Genomic DNA, 18,484 nt, shown 5'->3' with positions numbered 1-18,484 from the left:
AATGTTTGTTTTGAAAAAGTTCATCCATGTTCCTGTACATCCAGTGATACTTCACTTCAGATTGAGTATTGAAATGCCATAGGCAGGAGCTTGTGCGTAGGCAGAAGTACTAATTATTCTTAGGCTGATTTTAATGTCTCTTGGCAATGAATAAGGTACATCTCCTCTAAGTGTATAGGCTCTGTACCGTCGTCGTTGGCCCAAGCTCTCGGTTATCCTGGATCGCATGGTCGCATGCTTTTGATATTTTTCTAGTGTAATATGAAATGTAGTACATTCCGATGTTTCTGATTTCTGAGTACCCACGGATCCCTTGAGGAAAAGTCGAGGAGGATGCACTGAGGCCAGTGCTGCCTGCGTCCTCTCAAACTTTGGCACCTCCGACATATATTTTAAGTGTCAAAAACTCATGCACAAGAAATTTTTTCGACAGGGTTACTATTATATCAACTTTAGCCTAGGGCTGTCGGGTTTGACGAGCGGTTCGAGTTTGGCTCGGCTCAAGTGAAGCTTGAGTCCGACTTGGTTCAGTTAGAGCTGAGTCGAGCTCGAGCCGTCGTAACGGGCTCAAAATTAATATTAACCGAACCTCGGCTTGCTCGAGCGAGACTCGATAGCTTGACTCCTTATAAGACACGTGAAATATTGCCACGTGTCCCATCCTCACCCACGTCAACCCACCCTACCTTCACCCTCACTTTCCGTCGGCTTCCTCCTCTTTCATTCACCATTTTCCTCCTCCTCCATTTGTCTCCATGCTGACATTGCCCACGTCGTCGTCACCTCATCCTCTAATCAAGCTCGGACTCAGCTCAGGCTCGATTAGGTTTAGCTCGAGCTCGACGAGTTGAGCCAAGCCTGCTTGTACAAGACACAAAAAGCTATTTCCTAAATTAGGAATCAGATTTGCTTATTTAACCATTTATTTTCGCCAAGTTTTAAAGGTGCCTACCGATCAGCTCCGCAAGCGACCACGTGGATCCGATATTGTCATTTTAATCTTTATTTAAAAACCTCCCCCCGCCCACTCTCCCTCTCCCTCCTCCGAACCTTCTCATCCCTCAAGGTGGCAAAACCCTCTCAGGAACCCGGGAGGTATGGACTACGAGCGCCGACTTCTCGCGGCTGCCGAGATTGTCCTCTCAAGCGATCGCCGCGGCGAGGGTCGCACTCCTCTCGACTCTTCACAACTCGGCATCACGGCGACCTTGAAACCCCACCAGATCGAAGGGATCTCGTGGCTTCTTCGGAGGTACGATCTCGGCGTCAACGTCGTCCTCGGTAAGAAACACTTACGACTTCCTTCGTTCTCGATCTCTTTGGTTACTTACTTATGTTTTCTTGGATTGGTTGCAGGGGATGAGGTCAGATTACTTCCTTGGAATTTCAACAGCCTAAACAAAGCTAATGGCTCTTTTTCTTGAGTCGATGCGCTTAATATTTCTTGGAAGAGGAATTTGGTGGGAAAAGATGGTTAGGGTTTTATGTTTTGACGGCAATTGTTAATTACGTCTCAGCAGGGAGATTCTTTAGTGCGAGAATTTGCTTTTCCAGCTTAATTGAGGATTATGTTGAGGCTTAAAATAGGGGTCGGTCTAATATTTATTACGAATTCCACGTTTGTTTATCTATTGAAGGTCTGTCGACTAGCTGAGGCATTGCGTTTAGACTATGCATTTATACATGTAAGGGACAACGTTGAGACTCTCCTCTCCTTCATCTTCTGCGATAGTATTTTGCGCTTTCTGAACTTTTTCTCTTTTTCAACCGTGCCATTCCGACATTTGCTTCTTATGTCATTGATATATGAAACTGAGGGAACTATTCGGAGGATTATTAGCATTAAAAATTCAATTCTTCTTATTTGATGAAGCTGCATTCTGATCTCCCAGATGGGGCTTGGAAAGACTCTACAAGCTATTTCTCTCATGAGCTATTTGAAGATTCAATCCATGTCTTCTGGGCCATTTTGTGCGTATAGATTTTGCTAATCTCATTTTCTTATATTATCACAGAGTTTAGTTTTCACTTTGTTGGCATCTATGGTTTCTTATTTTCTTAAGTTTGTCCTTGCAGTGATACTGTGTCCTCTAAGTGTCACAGATGGCTGGCTATCAGAGTTTAGTAAATTCTGTCCAACCTTAAGAGTTCTTTCCTATGTTGGTGATAAGGGACATCGACTTGATCTTCGAAGAGTGATGTATAAGCATCTTCAGAGTTTGTCCACATCGTCTGTTTCTGATGTATAGCACTGTCATAATTTTTTCCTGTTTTTATTCTGTATACACTTTGGTCCAGTAGTTGAAATGGATTTTAACGACGTATGTTTGTCATATCATAGTCGTTGCCTCTTTGCTATTGAATATAAATCCAATCATTTTCTCTAGCTTTCAGTGACCAGCATATTTTCTTTACCATTTCTCACTGGTAAATTTTTGTTATATTATATGGAAAAAACAGGAGCTATCATTCGATGTGTTGTTGACAACCTATGACATTGCCTTAATGGATCAAGATTTTCTTTGTCAAATACCCTGGCATTATTCCGTTATTGATGAGGCGCAAAGGCTTAAAAACCCATCCAGCGTATGTCTAAACTTTCAGTTATGTATTTGTTATAGTAGATTACAAGTTTCTGGTTCATGAATATATTTACTGGACATGGAACCTGTTCAGCAGTCACTAGAACTCTTCGTGCTGTTATTGAATGCTTTACGGAGTATTTTGGTGCAACTAAAAAAGGAAAAAGATATAGTTGTGACTTGAACAGAACATATGATTTTCTTGTCGCATATGTTCCAGAAATTTAAGCAACTATTCTTATTTTCTCTCCTAAAATTTCTGGACTGTGTTGAGTATTGGCAGGATCCTCACTTTAACTTAGTGTGGGGTTTCACATGGCTATTAGTTTCTGAGTAGTTGTAGATGAAATGATGGAGAAGTACCAAAATTTTCTACTTATATATCTTATGAAGTCAGCTATTTGTCAAGCTAGTCTTGTTGTGCATTTTAAGTAGGACATGGAGGTCGTATTTATATTTGCTTCTTGAATTGCAGGTCTTGTATAATGTACTTGAACAATGTTTTGTCATGCCTAGACGCTTATTATTGACAGGCACCCCCATTCAAAACAGTCTTTCTGAGCTGTGGGCTTTAATGCACTTCTGTATGCCTTGTATATTTGGAACATTGGAAGAGTTTGTTTTCACATTCAAGGATGCCGGGAATTCATTTGCAGGTACAGTAGATTCACTACTGACATCTGTGGATTCCTTAGGGTTAGATAGGACAATTATTTTACCAAAACTAGTTAAAAGATTTCTTAGGTATGTTTAATTATTTATTCTTTGACTGCAGTCTTATTTAGAACTTTCGGCATTCTTATCTTATTCTTTATGCCAATATACCAAAAATTTCACATTAATAATTTTACCTGTAAATTCTTTAACAAGTAAACAATCTATGACTTTCATCATCTTATATTATTCTTTAACATGTAAAGTTCCACCTTTTTGTCAACATACTATATGGTAATAGGCTTTTTTAGGTTGTGTCAAATTTCTTAGTAGAAGCTACACTACTCGTATAAGAACTTATGCTGTGGAGTGATATTTTCTTATTTCTTTCCTCTGAGTATATCTTGATATCTCTTTTAGCATGACTTCTACACTCGTCGTAAGCATTGGTCATTTTGGAAGAACATGCAGCAAAAAAGTATTCTTTTTATACTATGCAATGTTGTTGACAGGTGGTGAAGCTGCTAAAGCAAAAAGACAATTCAAAATTCTGAGATATATACTGAGAGCATTTATGCTTCGGAGAACAAAAGCATTGCTTGTTGAGAGTGGAACTCTGAATCTGCCTCCACTAACTGAGATCACTGTGTCTGTTTTCTCTTCTTGAGATATATATGTTTTTCTTTATCCTCACAGATTTTGTTATAACTTCCTTTTAATTGAGAAAAATGTGACGTACAGGATGGTTCCTTTGGTACATTTGCAAAAGAACCTTTACATGTCAGTGTTGAGGGGGGAGCTTCAGACACTTCTATCATTTACAGGAATTTCCAGTCATCAATCATTGCAAAATATTGTAATGCATTCTTCTTTTATTTTATCTATTATAACATAGATAAGCATAACCTGTCAAATCTTGTTAACCTATAGTTCTACATTTACAAAGTCTAGTTGCTTCACTATCAAATTAGTTTGTCTTGTTAATTACATGTATAATACAATAATATCACATGTATGATGCAATTTTAGTTTTTCCTCTTTTAGACTTGTTTTGAGATTTCTTCTTCATATTTGATATTTCTCAGGTAATGCAGCTGCGAAAAGCATGCAGTCATCCTTACCTGTTTAATGGCATTGAACCCGAACCTTATGTGGAAGGGGAGCATCTGGTTCAGGTAAGTGGGAATATTGTACACATGCAAATGCAGTACAGTTCATAATACATACGATGATAGAAGGAATAGAGAAGAATATATTTAAGTATTCAACAAATGCTTCATTTCAAATAGACTTAGAGGTTCCTGTTGTGTACTTACACATGCTCAAGTTTATATTATTTTTGAATATTGACTTGATCAGGCTAGTGGGAAGCTCATTGTGTTAGACCTGCTACTTCAGAAATTCCATGTGTCAGGACATCGTGTTTTATTGTTTGCTCAGATGACTCATACACTTGACATTCTTCAGGTTGGCCATTTCTTGAGTCAACATAAATCAGCAAACTCATTCTTTACCTTTCTCTTTTGTATCCACTATCCAGCATCTGTAGCACATTTTCTTACAGTGATAACCACCTATTACAGGACTTCCTAGAATTACGTAAATACACATATGAACGCCTAGATGGTTCTGTACGTGCTGAGGAACGTTTTGCTGCAATTAGAAACTTCAGCAAGCAACCAGTTGAAGGATCAATGGAACATCATGATAGTAAAAGAGGTGCTTTTGTTTTTATGATCTCAACTAGAGCTGGAGGAGTCGGACTTAATCTAGTTGGTGCTGATACTGTGAGTTGTAGCATTGGTGGTCTTTTCTGTTTCGTTAATATGACTTAGTACACATTCCAATATTCGTGTCTACATAGAATTTAAATGGTATTACGACTGACATATTTCATTTTACTTAATGATTTATGTCTGCATGTTCATTTTGTTATTTTATGATGAGTCATTATATATGTTAAAGAGTAAAATCGCAGCTATTGTTTACTAGGTTATGCATTTGTCAATTGTTTGTACCATTGTTGAAGGAACAGATGCATCAAATCTTGATGGGTTAATTTTAATCATGAATGTAGAAATGTTCTTCAGCCTCTTTTCTTCTTGTTAGTTCCCGCTATTTTATAGTTTATAACAACATATTGCTGTTAGGTTTCTTCTGGTCTTTTTTTTCTCTTTTTTAAATCAAGGTTTTCTTCTGGTCATCGTTCTGACAGAATGAGCCTTTCTTAGGTCATATTTTATGAGCAGGACTGGAATCCCCAAGTTGACAAGCAAGCTTTGCAGCGTGCTCACCGCATTGGGCAATTTAATCATGTATTATCTATAAATCTAGTGTCAGAACATACAATAGAAGAGGTGAGACTGAAGACATATGCAATCCGTAATGTACTGAATTAATATCTTGCATTTTGACAAAGCTTGTTGTCTTTTGGTAAATTATCAGGTAATTATGCGACGAGCAGAGAGAAAACTTAAGCTCAGTCATAATGTCATTGGCCAAGCGGGTGCACTAGATGGAACAAGGAAGGATATGGGACTTGAAGCTGGTGACATGCGATCACTCATCTTTGGCTTACATATATTTGATCCCACAGATATAGACACAGACAGCTTGAATGAGGAGAGTATGATGAAGCTGAAAGTAATGACTGACAGGGTGGTCAACATGCGCAATCATGAACCCTTGGACAAGGATGACCACACATATGAGATCAATCCAACTGATATGATGGATACCGGTGAGGCACTAATTAAAAGAACTTCTGATTCCATGAGTTTTGATCCTGGAGTTGATGAGTCTGGCTATCGATCTTGGATTGAGAAGTTTAAAGAGGCATCACAGTCTACTCAAAATGCCACTGTTGAACTGGAAACAAGAAGATCTGCACTGGAAGAGAAGAAACAAAAACGTGAAGTTGATAAGAGAAGAGCGGAGGAAAAGAAGTTGGCCAAGTGGGAAGCTCTTGGTTACCAGTCATTTGCCGTCAAAGAGCCTGATATTACACTGGACCAGAACATTATGTCTGATTCGGGCTCTGTTCAATTTGTTTATGGAGATTGTACCAATCCATCAAAAGTTTGCCCATCAGAACCTGCTATAATATTTAGGTAATATTTACATCCAAAAGGAAGAAAAGAGATAAGTCAATTGACTGCTCACTTGTTGCATTTCTTAGTATTTCCAAGAAATCTTATATGTTTGTTCTCTCTTCTGCTTAGAACTTTGGGCAGATGTAGAATTCAACTAGCTATCTTAATTCAAAGAATGTTCTTTTTTTTTTGACATTTTTTGGAAAGCCATCTACCTTTTTGTTGGGCTAGGGAAGGTATCTACATGCAACTTTATCTTCTTTCTACTTATTCATGATTAAATGATCTCAAATGTTATGTTCTTCATATACATGCTATTAACTTTTACTTCCAGCCAATAATTATGCAGAAGGTATCTACATGCAACTTTGTCTTCTATCTACTTATTCCTTTTCTTTTCCATGTACATAAGTCACTCATCTTTAACTGTTCCAGGCAATGGATTTTTTACCGAGCGGCACAAGGGGTGCCACTTGATATTTACCGTATCAATGCAAGTCTCGCACCGTTACTGAGTATTATCTCAATGCTGCCCTCTCCCAATCCCTACCTTATACCACTCTGCCCCATTGGTATGACAATTCTTGGTAGGACTAAGCGGACATTATTTCAATTGAAGCTTAAAGAAGAGTAAGATGAATAGATAATAGTAAAGCAAGTGAGATTTTTTGTTTTCTTTGGTAGAAAGCAAAGAGTTGAATAAGGAATTAAGAAAATATATATGAATGGGCAGAGGAGTATGTATTTAACAACTTAGAACTATCCTACACAATAAGATCACTTAAGATAAGGCTGGCAGTGCTCTTACTGTGTCTAAGGTCGTACAAGACATGAAGACCTGTTATTTGAAATTTTGAAGCAGCAAATGTCAATGGAATTTTGAAAAAAAAAATGTATTCTAGTTCTTGCTGGATATTCTATATCTTTTTAAGAGCATTGCCAACGAATTTCGTGGCCATTGCAATTCTGTTGGTATTCCTTGAACTTTATTTTCTGTATGAGTTGCGATGTTCCTGTACAGTTCCAAGCGTATATTTTAATCTATATCATTGAAGAAATACTCATTTACGAAATGTTGTTGCAGTTGCATTGATACTTCTGGGATATGGGGACATGGAGGAATGTTTGATACTCTGGCCAATCTCTCAGCATGCATTCCGGATGCCTATCATCGTGCGTCTGATTACGGTGACCTTCACATGGGAGATCTTCACTTAATCAAGTTGGATGGTCAGTCGCATGTTCACTATTGTCACATTATCTTGTGTGCTTGTACTATTTATACATCTTCACAAAGTATAAGAAAACATTCAAAAAGGTAGCTGTCTCATGGAGACACAAATCACATCAAACATGAATATAAAATGAGTAAACTTTGTTGATTGCATCTGTCCAAATACTAATGAGAACTTTAAACTAAGTATTTAATGTGGATAGGGGAAACATACTAGATTTGCAATACTTTACAGGTAGTCCTCTATCAAGGCCTTTTCACCATATAGCAATCAAATACCAGTAACTATCTCTTGATTCAGATTAAAGTTGGTGCAAATAATTAGTGAACACAAATATTGGAGAACTGAATATAATGTTTTCAGTTAAGAAAACCAAGCATTTCCATATGCTAACCTTTAGAAGCTTTATTCACTGAAACTTTAATTTGACCACTGTAATACAGTTGGTGCAAGCTCATGTAGAGAATTTTGAGTTATTTTTTCTAGATGACTTGCACAGACAGAACTGTGAAGTCAGCCAACTGAAGCTACTCAGGAGGTTATGGTGGGAAAGGTGATCCATAAAAAGGAGAAGCCAGTTAGAAACTTCTGAGCACTTACTCTCTATGTTAAGGTGCCATGTCTAACTAAATTGAAATTGCCAACTGTTGTGAAATGTATGAAAGTTACTTATGAATCAGCAGAATTTAACGCCAAAAAAGTGTATTTTTCTATGGAATTATAGATGTGCATTAATTGTTGATTATTTTTTCCCTTGCTTTAATCATCCTGGCCTGGTAACGTATCTTGCACAAAAATTGTGCTGTAGTTCTGTAGTTAAGTTCAGATACCATCTTTCACTAATCTCTTAGATGCCCTACTGTTTCAGCGGCCCACTGCAGCAAAAGTACTTCAATAGATGCTCCTCTGTGGGTGGCCCTGGCTATTGTACAGTCTTATAATCCAAGACGTAAAGTTCCAAGGGGTGCTATCTCCATTGCTGATCTGGAACAATGTTTGTCAAAGGCATCCTTTTCAGCTGCTCAAAATTCAGGTATTCATTCTTTACTGGTAGACCTTTAACGTAGTTTCTTTATCTTTTACTTGAAACTTTGCTACACTTAGTTTAGACATTTCATTTTATTATCAGCATCCTTTTGTCAGCTTACAGAAATGACCAATTAGAATTGTAGCTGAGTTAAGTTCTTCTTGCATTTAAACTGTTAACCGTGTTAAAATGTATGTTTCAACATAAAATTCTCTTTTATTCTGTTTAAACATTTAAGTGCACGGTTTCTTTTTAATTTTGAATTTTAAGGGTATTAGTTGTTAGACCTTGTTGGTAACTAATCATAAGCTTTTCAAAATGCAAGATCCGAATTATCAATTATCTAAAAAAGTTTACTTCGTAGCACAGAAGGCATGACAGATTATTTATGCTTGCACTCTGATTATCATGTCAGTATTATACTATTGTACTTTGTGTGTTGATCAACTCCATAAGAGTGATCTCAGTTGCTTTTAAACCTGTTCTCTTCTAACTTCCTTTTTCTTTTTGCTGAAGCATCTATCCATATGCCGCGCATTGGGTACCAAGATGGTTCCCAACGATCAGAGTGGTATACCATAGAACGCCTCCTCAGAAAATATGCTTCACTCCATGGCATCACAATTTTCGTGTATGTGATTAACCTGCTGTTCTTTGCTCACTACTCACATTGTTTTTGCTGGTTGATGTAGTTAGCTTAAACTTTTAATTCTATTCTGCTAATCTCTTTTAGGTATTATTTCCGTCGTCCATCTAGGGAGCAATAACTATGAAAGTTCCGTTTGAAGCTTCAACGATGTATCATAGACTCCTCCATATAGCTAGCCGCGATGATATGCTGATTCTTCTCCCTAACTTAGAGTGAAAGCGATGTAAATATTTTCTGAAATATTAAAATATAGTCCTTGTAGGTCGAGAGGATCAGGTATTTAGTAGTGCACAGCACAGTTACTTCTCGGTTCACTTCACTTCAAGAAGGAAGCAATTTCTTTTAAACTCTTTTAGATCACGCGAAAAGTGTGCAATTTGTCTTCCTTGGTGTGCAGTAGAATGCTGCTATAAACAATATTAACATTCGACTATAACAATCGTCTTCCTCATATATATTTACGTAATGCTGATTATAATTACCTCCAAATCCAATCCATTTACTTGCAATTTATGTTAGTGGCAGTTCTTCAAATGTTATCTGGCAGGATACCTTTTTATTTTTTAACTGCAGGAAGAACAGTATTCCCTTCATCATATAGAGGTAACATAAACACAAGCGGCAAACTATACATACCGAGTCAACTCACAACACACGTACAGATATCATCATGAATAAATACCATAGCCATTTCACGTATCAGTATCACACATCATGCTTGATGGCAGAGCTATACCCACTCTGGTCATCATAATACTTGGACCACAGCATCACCCCTCCATACTTGCTCGACTCCTTCAGCACCGGAAGCACCTCCGACTTCAGGCTCCCCACTGGGATAAACCCACTCCCCGCAGCTACCGGGGCAGCCGGCAAGCCGAGAAAGATGTACGTGGCCTTAATCCCCGCCGTCCACTGCTCCCACGAGTCCTTCAAGTTGGTGATCGCCCCATCCGAGTACTGGCACAGAGGGTTGTTATAAAACTGCACCCAAACGTAGTCGAACAGGCCGGTCTCAAGTGCTCCTCCGACCCACGCGTCCGGGTACGGGCACTGCGGCGCTGCCGTCAAATAAACCTTCTTGCCCTTGGCACTATAAGCGGACAGATACCTCGCGAGGTCGTTATAGTAATTTGGGCTTCCTCCCTCTATGTCGAAGTCAACGCCGTCGAGGACGGCATCGCCTAAGGGTCTGGACGAGGAGTGACCGCCTAAGTAGTTATTCCAAATGTACTTGGCTACTTGTCTGGCGTCGTCCTTGGAGGATAAGGAGTAGGCTCCGGCCCCGCCGCCGATGGAGAGGATGACTTTAACGCCTGCGGCTTGGCAGGAGTTTATGTCTCTGGTTAGATTGGTGCAGCCGTCGGAGTAAGGGTCGCAGTGGCCGGCGAGATTGAGCTGCGGAGTTCGGCCCGAGCCGAAGCTGGAGAGGAAAGCTAAGTTGACGAAGGCGTAATTTCCGGTGGCGCAGGTGGAGGCGAGAGTGTCCTCGTTGCCATTTTGGCCCCAGTAGATGGAGATGCGTCCGGCGTGGGAATAGTGGATTAAAGAGCAAACGAAGAAGCAGAGGAACAACAAGCAAAGAGGTTTAGTAGGAAGGTTTAGACTTGCCATTGGTTTCGAGTTTTAGGTGCTTTTAGGGAAAGAAAAAAGAAAGGCTTTGATGGTTATAATTTGGATGGCATTCCCTCTAGCTCAGTAGCTTATATAGAGTCTCTGGATTTGGCTGTGTAAAGCAAGATGGAACGGAATGCAATTAAGTACGTGCCTTTGAGAATGGGGAATGGGGAATGGGGAATGGGGAGGTGTCGTTGTCCGAACGAGGAGGAGATACGATTACCAAAACAATTAATTTAATTGTCGATAACAGAGTCGCCACGACTCTATAATTATTAAGTACGTACCTGGCGTGCATGCCTGGACAACGGGAGATGGAATATATACACGTCTTCCCTCTAATTCTTTATGAATAACAATCTTAGAGAAGATTAAGTTAACAAGGATCCTGAAAAGTATGCACTCCGTTCCGTTTCGTAGCCACCCCGGAGCAGAGCAACGCGAATGATATAGTATTTAGTTAACAATCCTAATGGTGTTTCCTTAATTGCATGGACAAAGACATCCCCTCAATCCCAAATGGCACGTTCCTGAATTCTTCTTCAATTCCATCGCCTTGTCCAGCCAAAGCCTAACTATCTATATAAGCAAGCTACTGATCTATTTCACCTTCGAAGAACCATCAATGCCTTAATTTCCCATTTCCTTCTTTCTTCACTCCAAACTAAAGCAGTAGCAACGGCAACTCTAATTGTACTAAACCAGCTCCTTGCTTTCTCCTCTTCCTCTTCTACAATTAGTTACAACTTATCACCTAAACGTTCTACTCGTTTCTTCACTGATAGAATTGGCGATCAGAAAGAAAGGGGAAAAATAATAATCACATAGACTGTATATATTATTATCCAAGTAGAACAACTTATTTTATTCATGTCAAACTACTCAAATTCCCATCTCGTTACAACTTACAACCAACACAAACAAATTTAAGAAACAGTAAATGCTGCAAAGTTGATCAAGATAGATCCAAAACAACAAATCAAACGGTGACCGTCCGATCTCCGGAGCCTCGCGCCTGGTCTTCTCCGCACCCATCGACTGTAGCGAAAAGCTGATACGGCCACGCGTCGGCGGCGAGCCACCTCCTCACGTCGAACCGGGTGGTGGCGCAGGGCACGTGGGGCCCCGTGGCCGTCACCTCCACGTAATCGCAATACCATCCGTGGTGGGCCCCCGTCCCGTCCGACGTCAGATTGAGGTGGCAGAGCGGGCCCACTCCGCAGGGCCCACGAGCGCTGAAGAGGTCCAAATTGCCCCTCTCGAAGTAGTCGTGGCCGGGTCCCATGAGCCCGCCCCAGGAGACGAGATCCGGCGCCGCGATCTCTCGGCCAGACGGGTCTCCTAAGCTGAGCCCGATATTGGCGTCCGTGCCGGCTTTGATGCCCGACCCGGTTTGGATGTAAACCGTGTACACGCACTGGTTCTTGTCATCCTTCATCCATTAATGTTAAGATCGAGATCACCCCCACCATCAGTACGTAGGTAAGGAGACGGATAAAATGTATTAATTTTGAAGAGGGATGAAGACTTACAGCGCGTGCGGTGAGGAAGGGTAGAAGGGCGAAGAGGAGAAGAGCAGAGTGGCGGAACATCGATCTCTGACTCTGAGTTCTATGTGTAGATCTGATCCTCTCTAGTGGTGGTGGATTATATACTTATATGCATAATGATTATGATAAGGCGGAGTAGATCTGACTTCATTCACGTGGATCTTCAGATCGATCTGCACGTCAGCACATGGAATCAAGGGCCAGGCACTGCGCGTCGGCAATTAATATGGCTCGACTTGAACTTGGTCCCTTAGCATGTTTCATGTTTGCTATCCTCACATAATCTATGAATCCGCTTAGGAATTTTATCATCCTTAGGGTGTTTTTTCATATATATTCCTGTTTCTTTTCTACTATCTAACAGCTCAGGTTTTTTTAGTCAAATGATTACTTATGAGACAGCTGAAACTCAGAATATATCCACCCCTCCCGACAAGCTTATCAAAGATTAAACATAACTAAAATGCAACTCCATCACCACTCAATTATTCCTAATGGGAAAAACCTTTCCCCCATGACAAAAGCAGAAAAGGACACAGAAGCCCCTCCTTCGGTCCTTCCCAAGGAAATCCATACCCATTAACCAAAACTTTTCCAGGCTAAGACTCCGACCCGTCTCCAGTTACGATCTTGGGCCTCCGGCCCAATCTGTGCTCTTGGGCCACGTGGGCCAGGGCCTCTTCGCCGAGCCAGCCTTCCACGGTGGCATAGAGCTCGTAGGGCGAGGTGTCCGTGGCCAGCCATCGGCGGACGTGGAATAGGGCCTCGGCGCAGGGCATGTGGGGCCATACCCGTCTGACGTCAGATTGAGACGGCAGAGAGGGCCCAGCCAGCACGGCCCACGGATCCCATCTCATATACCGTGGCTGGGGCCCATAAGCCCGCCCCAGGATACCAGATCCGGCACCGAGATCCCGCGACCCCAGGAGTCGGTGAGGAAGAGGCCGATGTTGGAGACGATGGTGCCGGCTTTGATGATGGAGCCGGTTCGGACGTACACCGTGTACACGCATTCGGAGTTATCCTGCGATCAGATCACCAAATGACCATTTATTGTAGTTTTTATTTCAATGGGAAATAAAAAAGAGGCGTGGGAGGAAGAGGAAGGAGTAGAATCGGCGAGTCATCTCGATGATCCTACTTAGTTTAGTAGCGAGAGCTTTCTGGTTTTCCTAATCCATATCCCGCGACCCGAGAAGTTTTAGTGTACTCCTAACTTTGATTTGTTTAAGTCTTTAAGACCGAGGAACGACATGGATTGGGGGGGGCAAGTTGGTACTACGCGGAAAATCATCACTTTTATTTTCCTCATAAAAGTTAAAAGAGTGATACTGAGTAAATTTTAAATGAAGTGTTGCATGCTTATAATTTCAGCCTTAATTATCCAGCTTTTTTTCCTTAGTCTATGATTAACCTACGAGTTTATAATCTATAAAATTACAAAATGTACACCAAGGATAATTTTTATCATCCAAGAACAAGTTGTCAGTATAACAGGTCAATCACATATGCAGAGATATACATTATGTACACACACTGTACTCAAGATCTGCAGGTACTCGATGCCTTGCCTCCAAATTCATTACCTGCATTAATAATATTACAAGCAGTGTAAGCAATCTGTAGAATGTAAACATCCCTCACATAGAAGCTACAACTATTTTCTCAACAACATTCACAAGCCTGAATGTGTTCTATTTTCCTCAAAACATATTAAACTTTCCATGGACAATGATAGCCCTTACTAAATTTGAGAAATATCCACATGCTGACATTTACTATTCTTGCAAATCTTAAAAATTTATAACAATGCTATGTTAAAACTGTACTGCCAATTTGTGAGAGTAGGTAAGCAAACTAGTGTTTCAGTGAGAGATGAGGTGTTATACCTAGACTCAGTGACTTGTGCTACCAAGATCGAAGTCCATGGTATAGTCGTATTCAATGGTTGGGATAACAGATGCCATAAATTTTAAGAATAAGAAAAGGTACCTGCACAAAAGAGGATAGATAATTAAGGGACAAAATTACAAATATAAAGCAGAAGGTTGTCAGAAAATAAAATAATCGATAGATAACTGTTTAACCGTTAAAACAAAGGGTGTGGGTAGCCAGACCATTATAACCGCAAAACAATAATGATAGGTGGGCACAATCATACAAGGCATATATTATCATATGTGATAAAAACTCACAAATAGAGCCCCATGCATAGGTAGTTAATTTTGTAAAAGATCAACAAGCAAGAGAACTAAAGAGGTTGCTAAGATTGTTTGGGACTCTGATAAGGGCAAAAAACAGTTTAAGAATTATGCCATTAAAAGACAGCATTACTTGTCAACTTCCGGTTCAACACCACGAGACATTAGAACATCAATGATCTTTTTCATTACAGCCCCATGTCGACATGGATGTACAGAAGCATGCTTCCCAGGCAAGTGAGGATGGTCTTCAATTGTCACCTGTATTACCAACGAATGATGAGATCCAAAATACTAAGTACAATAGAAATTTTATAACCACTGAGATAACAGCCAAAAATTCAATTCTTAAACACCAAGCCACATGCTTTTAGTAAGGCCCTTAATATAAATGCAACAGTTGCTTTATCCTCTGAACAAACCCAAATCCTCCAAAAACAGAATTCTGAAATCAGAAAAAGCCAGTGACAAATTTTTGACCAAGAGAACAAGAAAAATACTTTTGCAAGACAAAAGATCAGCGAAGAGACATTCATTAAAAGAAATTACCTGCCAACTATAACTGATAGAAAACATTAAAACGTTAACACGATTCAACTTAGATAAGAGTATATTCGCACTTGTGCAGTCTGATACTAGCTTGCTAAGTACTACTTTTCTACATCACACATTAGAAAGCAAATCAGTTACAAGACATCACCGTTTTGTGTGCATGGTCTTGGCTGACATCTTCAAGAACAAGTTCAGGGTGTAGAGGCATCCTTGACTGCAACAGTATATAGGGTCAAAATTACAAAACCAATTCAATCAGCAACTATCGCAAATAACATAGGAAAACCACAGGTTCAGTAAAAATTCATAAATGCTACAAAATTCAACTTGTTCTGTTCTCCAGCACTTATAGCAAAAACGCCACCATCCATCTCTAAGAATTAAGAAACAAATGGTGCACTGTCAGTGGAAACTTAATAAATGATTCAAAGTTTCCAACAATCTAAGATACACAATGACCTCCAAAAATTACCATGTAGGAGGAATATTAATTATAATTCTTGTTTGAATTTGGAAATCCAAAGTTTAAAACTTCATTCTCAAGCTACAAAGAATGACAACTTAGTAAACAATATTTCAAGTATCAACGTGGTTAAGGTTTGCATTGTTTTATGAATTTTCTATTATCCGGAATATTGTGGGCTTAAGTGCCTTATGCATCAACGAGAGCTAGGGCCCCTGTCTAGGTCATGATCAGCCTATGAACATGACATTATCAGAAAGGAAAACGTATACCATTGTTATTCGTTTGTACCTCAGGGAAAAATTATAACTCAAAATAGATTAGTAACTAACATATTCATTTTTTCAGAAGAACATGCAAAACACATAGCAAGTTCTTCATGCATCTATTATTGTACCTCTAAATGTTTGTCAATAATGACTAATAAAGCCACCCGTCCACATTCAAAGAGAAAGCTGAGTAAAGTGTACCACCCAAGAATTAATTGTGAAAGTTATTTGCCACTTTGCATGTACTAAAGAAAGACAAAAAATATTTCTAATGACAAAACCTCATCATATCCAGTAAGCCAGACACGCGGAGTTTGGTAATATTTGTCATACCTGCAATGAGAAATACTAAGTTACTTTACTGCAAAATAATCAGAACAAGACTTTGTCTTGAAACTAGAAACTGGATTAAAGTAGAGATGAGAAATTTGAAATAATCCATTCTAATCAGATAGTTTGTAAGCTCCTAATCAAGAAACAGCTAGCATCTCCCTTCGGGTAAGACAGACTAGTCAGCACCAATACAAAGCACTTTCAGCTATTCATTCCCATAGGGAACCACACGCAGGACTAGCTGCCATAGTCTCGGACATTTCCTTTACCTTGCTAGAAATGGTTAGATTTGCCATTGCAAGTACCAAGACAATTGTTATTAAGTGCAGTTATTCTATATGCATGATCTATATCATAATAGCTAGACAATAAGTTTGAACTATCTGAACAAAGCTAAAGATCCTCATAGAAATACTCACGTGATGCTAACATCATATGTTCGGGTGCGAAGGATGTTGTCATCCTCAGGTTCATGCGCAACAAAATAAGTAGGCTGGAGGGTAGCCTGCATTAGAAGGTACATTCAGTTATCAATGATACCAATAGTGTTGATTTATTTCTTATATCTCAAATATCTCAAAATCATGACACACGTAATATCAGGAGGAGATTTGAAACTTTTCTAGAAAGATGCAAATAAAAAGGATACAGCTAAGATGTCAGTGTTGGCAAAGATACAGCTATGACATCCATAGCTTGAGGGATCATGACAGAAAGAAATACAGATGGTTTGGATGACCTTGAGACGTTTCTTACTATGTAATTCATATAAGTATATAACCATTCCGGTCAGCCTCTATTTTGCATTTTTGACCACCTTTTCTACAGGGCCCTCTTATCTCTTCCTTTTATGAGCTCAGGTTATGGAAAATGCAAATGAGATTTGCAGTAGGTATAAGAAATTTTTTTCTTATGGGACAGCTCATGATGTTAATATCAATCCACTATACGCTTGCAAGAAGAGAAAACATGGACAAAGAATGAGTTTAACAGCTGAAACTTAGGCTTCTCAAATTGAGGGCTGGAAATGATGATACCGGATCTGTTTCGACAAGATTCTCAGTATCGTTATAATCCTCCATGTCAGGTATATCTTCCTCCTCCTCGACACCAAAGTAAGAGGGGATGGATCGAATACCCTTTCCTTTGCTTATTTCCAGCGAATCCATGGAGGGAAGATTCTCCTCCTCTTCATCTTTTGCTTCTAAAGATCAAAACCACCAAATTTAAGCTTAAGAAACACAACCTGATCCATCAAATTCCATCAAAAGAGGCAGAGAAAACCTTTAGGTTTCCCATGTGTAGCAAGCCAGCCCTCATTATCATCATTTTCAAGAAGAACCTCCCCGCCTGCAGCCTCGTATTCTTCCTCCACCGAAATAGCCCGCCTTAGACATGGCACTAACGATGAAGATCCAATTACAAACAGGGGAGAAAAAAATAAAAAATAAATAAATAACCAGACATGAATCATTCCAAAATTCTATCCTTTCAACCGTATACCCATCAAAATCACGCAAGAAGCAATCTCGCCAACCAAGAGGGAATTTTTCTCCAGTTCTAAGAACAGTCCAGGAAAGGAATTCGAGATCAGATAGCCCCATACCGTTTCTTGTGATCAAATACTGCTTGTCAGCGGGGAGATAAGATTTCCTCTTGCTCGGCTCGCCCGCCTCCCTACCCAAATCCACGAGTTGACCAATCCATAGACAAATTAGAGGCAACTTGAGAAAAAATCGGGTAAATCACGGAGTTGGGTTAAAGGTATCTAACCAAGACCAGGTGGGGCACTTCGAGACGAGATTATCGCCGGCGAGGACGAACTCCGAGACGCTAAGGACGCCCTTCTCCTTGAAGGCGGAGACGGTGCGGGGCCCAGTGATGCGCTCCACCGTCCCTTTAAATGCTTCGTGGATCTTCTGCGACAGTACCATCGTCTCCTTTTTCTCGGTTTCTTTGCTTCAACTCCTTTCTTCCTCTTCTCTCTGTAAACAACGAGAGATCGGGAGATTGGCGAAGGAAGAAAGAAAGCGTAAGATAAAGGAATATTTAGAAGAGCATCTACTGTTCGACCTTCTCTTTTCTTTTTCGGGTTAGAGTCGTACATGGAGACTAGTACCCGATAACCCGGAATTGAACCAGCTCCGACCCAGTCCATTTACATCCAATTCTACGTGGCCAATTAGGAGTAAAATTTGTCAATGTATCACATAATTAGAGGGCCATAATAAAAGGCCCATCTAATATTAGTTATTAGCCC

General features: G+C 39.9%; 3 protein-coding genes and 1 long non-coding RNA gene across 5 annotated transcripts; 1 reads left to right on the top strand and 3 right to left on the bottom strand.

Moving 5' to 3' along the window:
- The first annotated feature begins 951 nt into the window (after positions 1-951).
- Positions 952-9,710, top strand: LOC140767182 (probable helicase CHR10). Of its 2 annotated transcripts, none has more exons than XM_073107004.1 (17): positions 952-1,281; positions 1,357-1,364; positions 1,893-1,971; positions 2,077-2,243; positions 2,461-2,586; positions 3,058-3,238; positions 3,749-3,884; positions 3,978-4,092; positions 4,322-4,411; positions 4,596-4,703; positions 4,820-5,023; positions 5,468-5,593; positions 5,682-6,346; positions 7,413-7,558; positions 8,432-8,596; positions 9,107-9,221; positions 9,324-9,710. In XM_073107004.1, exons 1-17 carry the CDS (start codon positions 1,098-1,100, stop codon positions 9,355-9,357), a joined length of 2,649 nt encoding a protein of 882 aa, XP_072963105.1. In that variant the 5' UTR covers positions 952-1,097; the 3' UTR covers positions 9,358-9,710. The 2 variants fall into 2 exon arrangements, with proteins under 2 accessions (XP_072963105.1, XP_072963104.1); XM_073107003.1 differs by having other exon boundaries at positions 1,119-1,252; positions 1,357-1,685.
- A 127-nt stretch (positions 9,711-9,837) lies between these two features.
- On the bottom strand, positions 9,838-10,895 carry LOC140767522 (acidic endochitinase-like). Its single transcript, XM_073107460.1, has one exon. The coding sequence runs from the start codon at positions 10,851-10,853 to the stop codon at positions 9,945-9,947; it is 909 nt and encodes a 302-aa protein (XP_072963561.1). The 5' UTR covers positions 10,854-10,895; the 3' UTR covers positions 9,838-9,944.
- Positions 10,896-11,657: 762 nt separating this feature from the next.
- On the bottom strand, positions 11,658-13,239 carry LOC140767403 (uncharacterized). The gene is made up of 2 exons (XR_012105564.1): positions 12,389-13,239; positions 11,658-12,288 (listed from the first exon to the last, which is right to left on the bottom strand). It is a non-coding gene; the product is annotated as an uncharacterized lncRNA (long non-coding RNA).
- Positions 13,240-13,851: 612 nt separating this feature from the next.
- On the bottom strand, positions 13,852-18,262 carry LOC140767760 (autophagy-related protein 3). Its single transcript, XM_073107795.1, has 10 exons — positions 17,998-18,262; positions 17,831-17,901; positions 17,509-17,625; positions 17,262-17,428; positions 16,644-16,729; positions 16,173-16,224; positions 15,308-15,373; positions 14,741-14,868; positions 14,296-14,398; positions 13,852-13,992 (listed from the first exon to the last, which is right to left on the bottom strand). Exons 1-9 carry the CDS (start codon positions 18,156-18,158, stop codon positions 14,302-14,304), a joined length of 945 nt encoding a protein of 314 aa, XP_072963896.1. The 5' UTR covers positions 18,159-18,262; the 3' UTR covers positions 13,852-13,992; positions 14,296-14,301.
- Between the last annotated feature and the right edge of the window lie 222 nt (positions 18,263-18,484).

The sequence above is a fragment of the Typha angustifolia genome, chromosome 9 (assembly GCF_048772165.1).
Source record: "Typha angustifolia cultivar Huaian chromosome 9, ASM4877216v1, whole genome shotgun sequence".
Classification (NCBI taxonomy): Eukaryota; Viridiplantae; Streptophyta; class Magnoliopsida; order Poales; family Typhaceae; genus Typha; species Typha angustifolia.
Note: the sequence above shows the minus strand (reverse complement) of the source record. Positions and strands in the feature narration are given on the sequence as shown.

Bases quoted from the DNA above. Each gene is read 5' to 3' on its own strand.
- LOC140767182 (XM_073107004.1), top strand. From the start codon at position 1,098: ATGGACTACGAGCGCCGACTTCTCGCGGCTGCCGAGATTGTCCTCTCA. The intron at 1,972-2,076 runs GTGCGTATAGAT...TTGTCCTTGCAG, and splicing joins CATGTCTTCTGGGCCATTTT to TGATACTGTGTCCTCTAAGT. The intron at 3,885-3,977 runs GTCTGTTTTCTC...TGTGACGTACAG, and splicing joins CCACTAACTGAGATCACTGT to GATGGTTCCTTTGGTACATT.
- LOC140767522 (XM_073107460.1), bottom strand. From the start codon at position 10,853: ATGGCAAGTCTAAACCTTCCTACTAAACCTCTTTGCTTGTTGTTCCTC.
- LOC140767760 (XM_073107795.1), bottom strand. From the start codon at position 18,158: ATGGTACTGTCGCAGAAGATCCACGAAGCATTTAAAGGGACGGTGGAG. The intron at 17,626-17,830 runs GTATGGGGCTAT...CTTCATCGTTAG, and splicing joins GTATTTGATCACAAGAAACG to TGCCATGTCTAAGGCGGGCT. The intron at 14,869-15,307 runs GTGATGTCTTGT...TTGGTAATACAG, and splicing joins AAGACCATGCACACAAAACG to GTGACAATTGAAGACCATCC.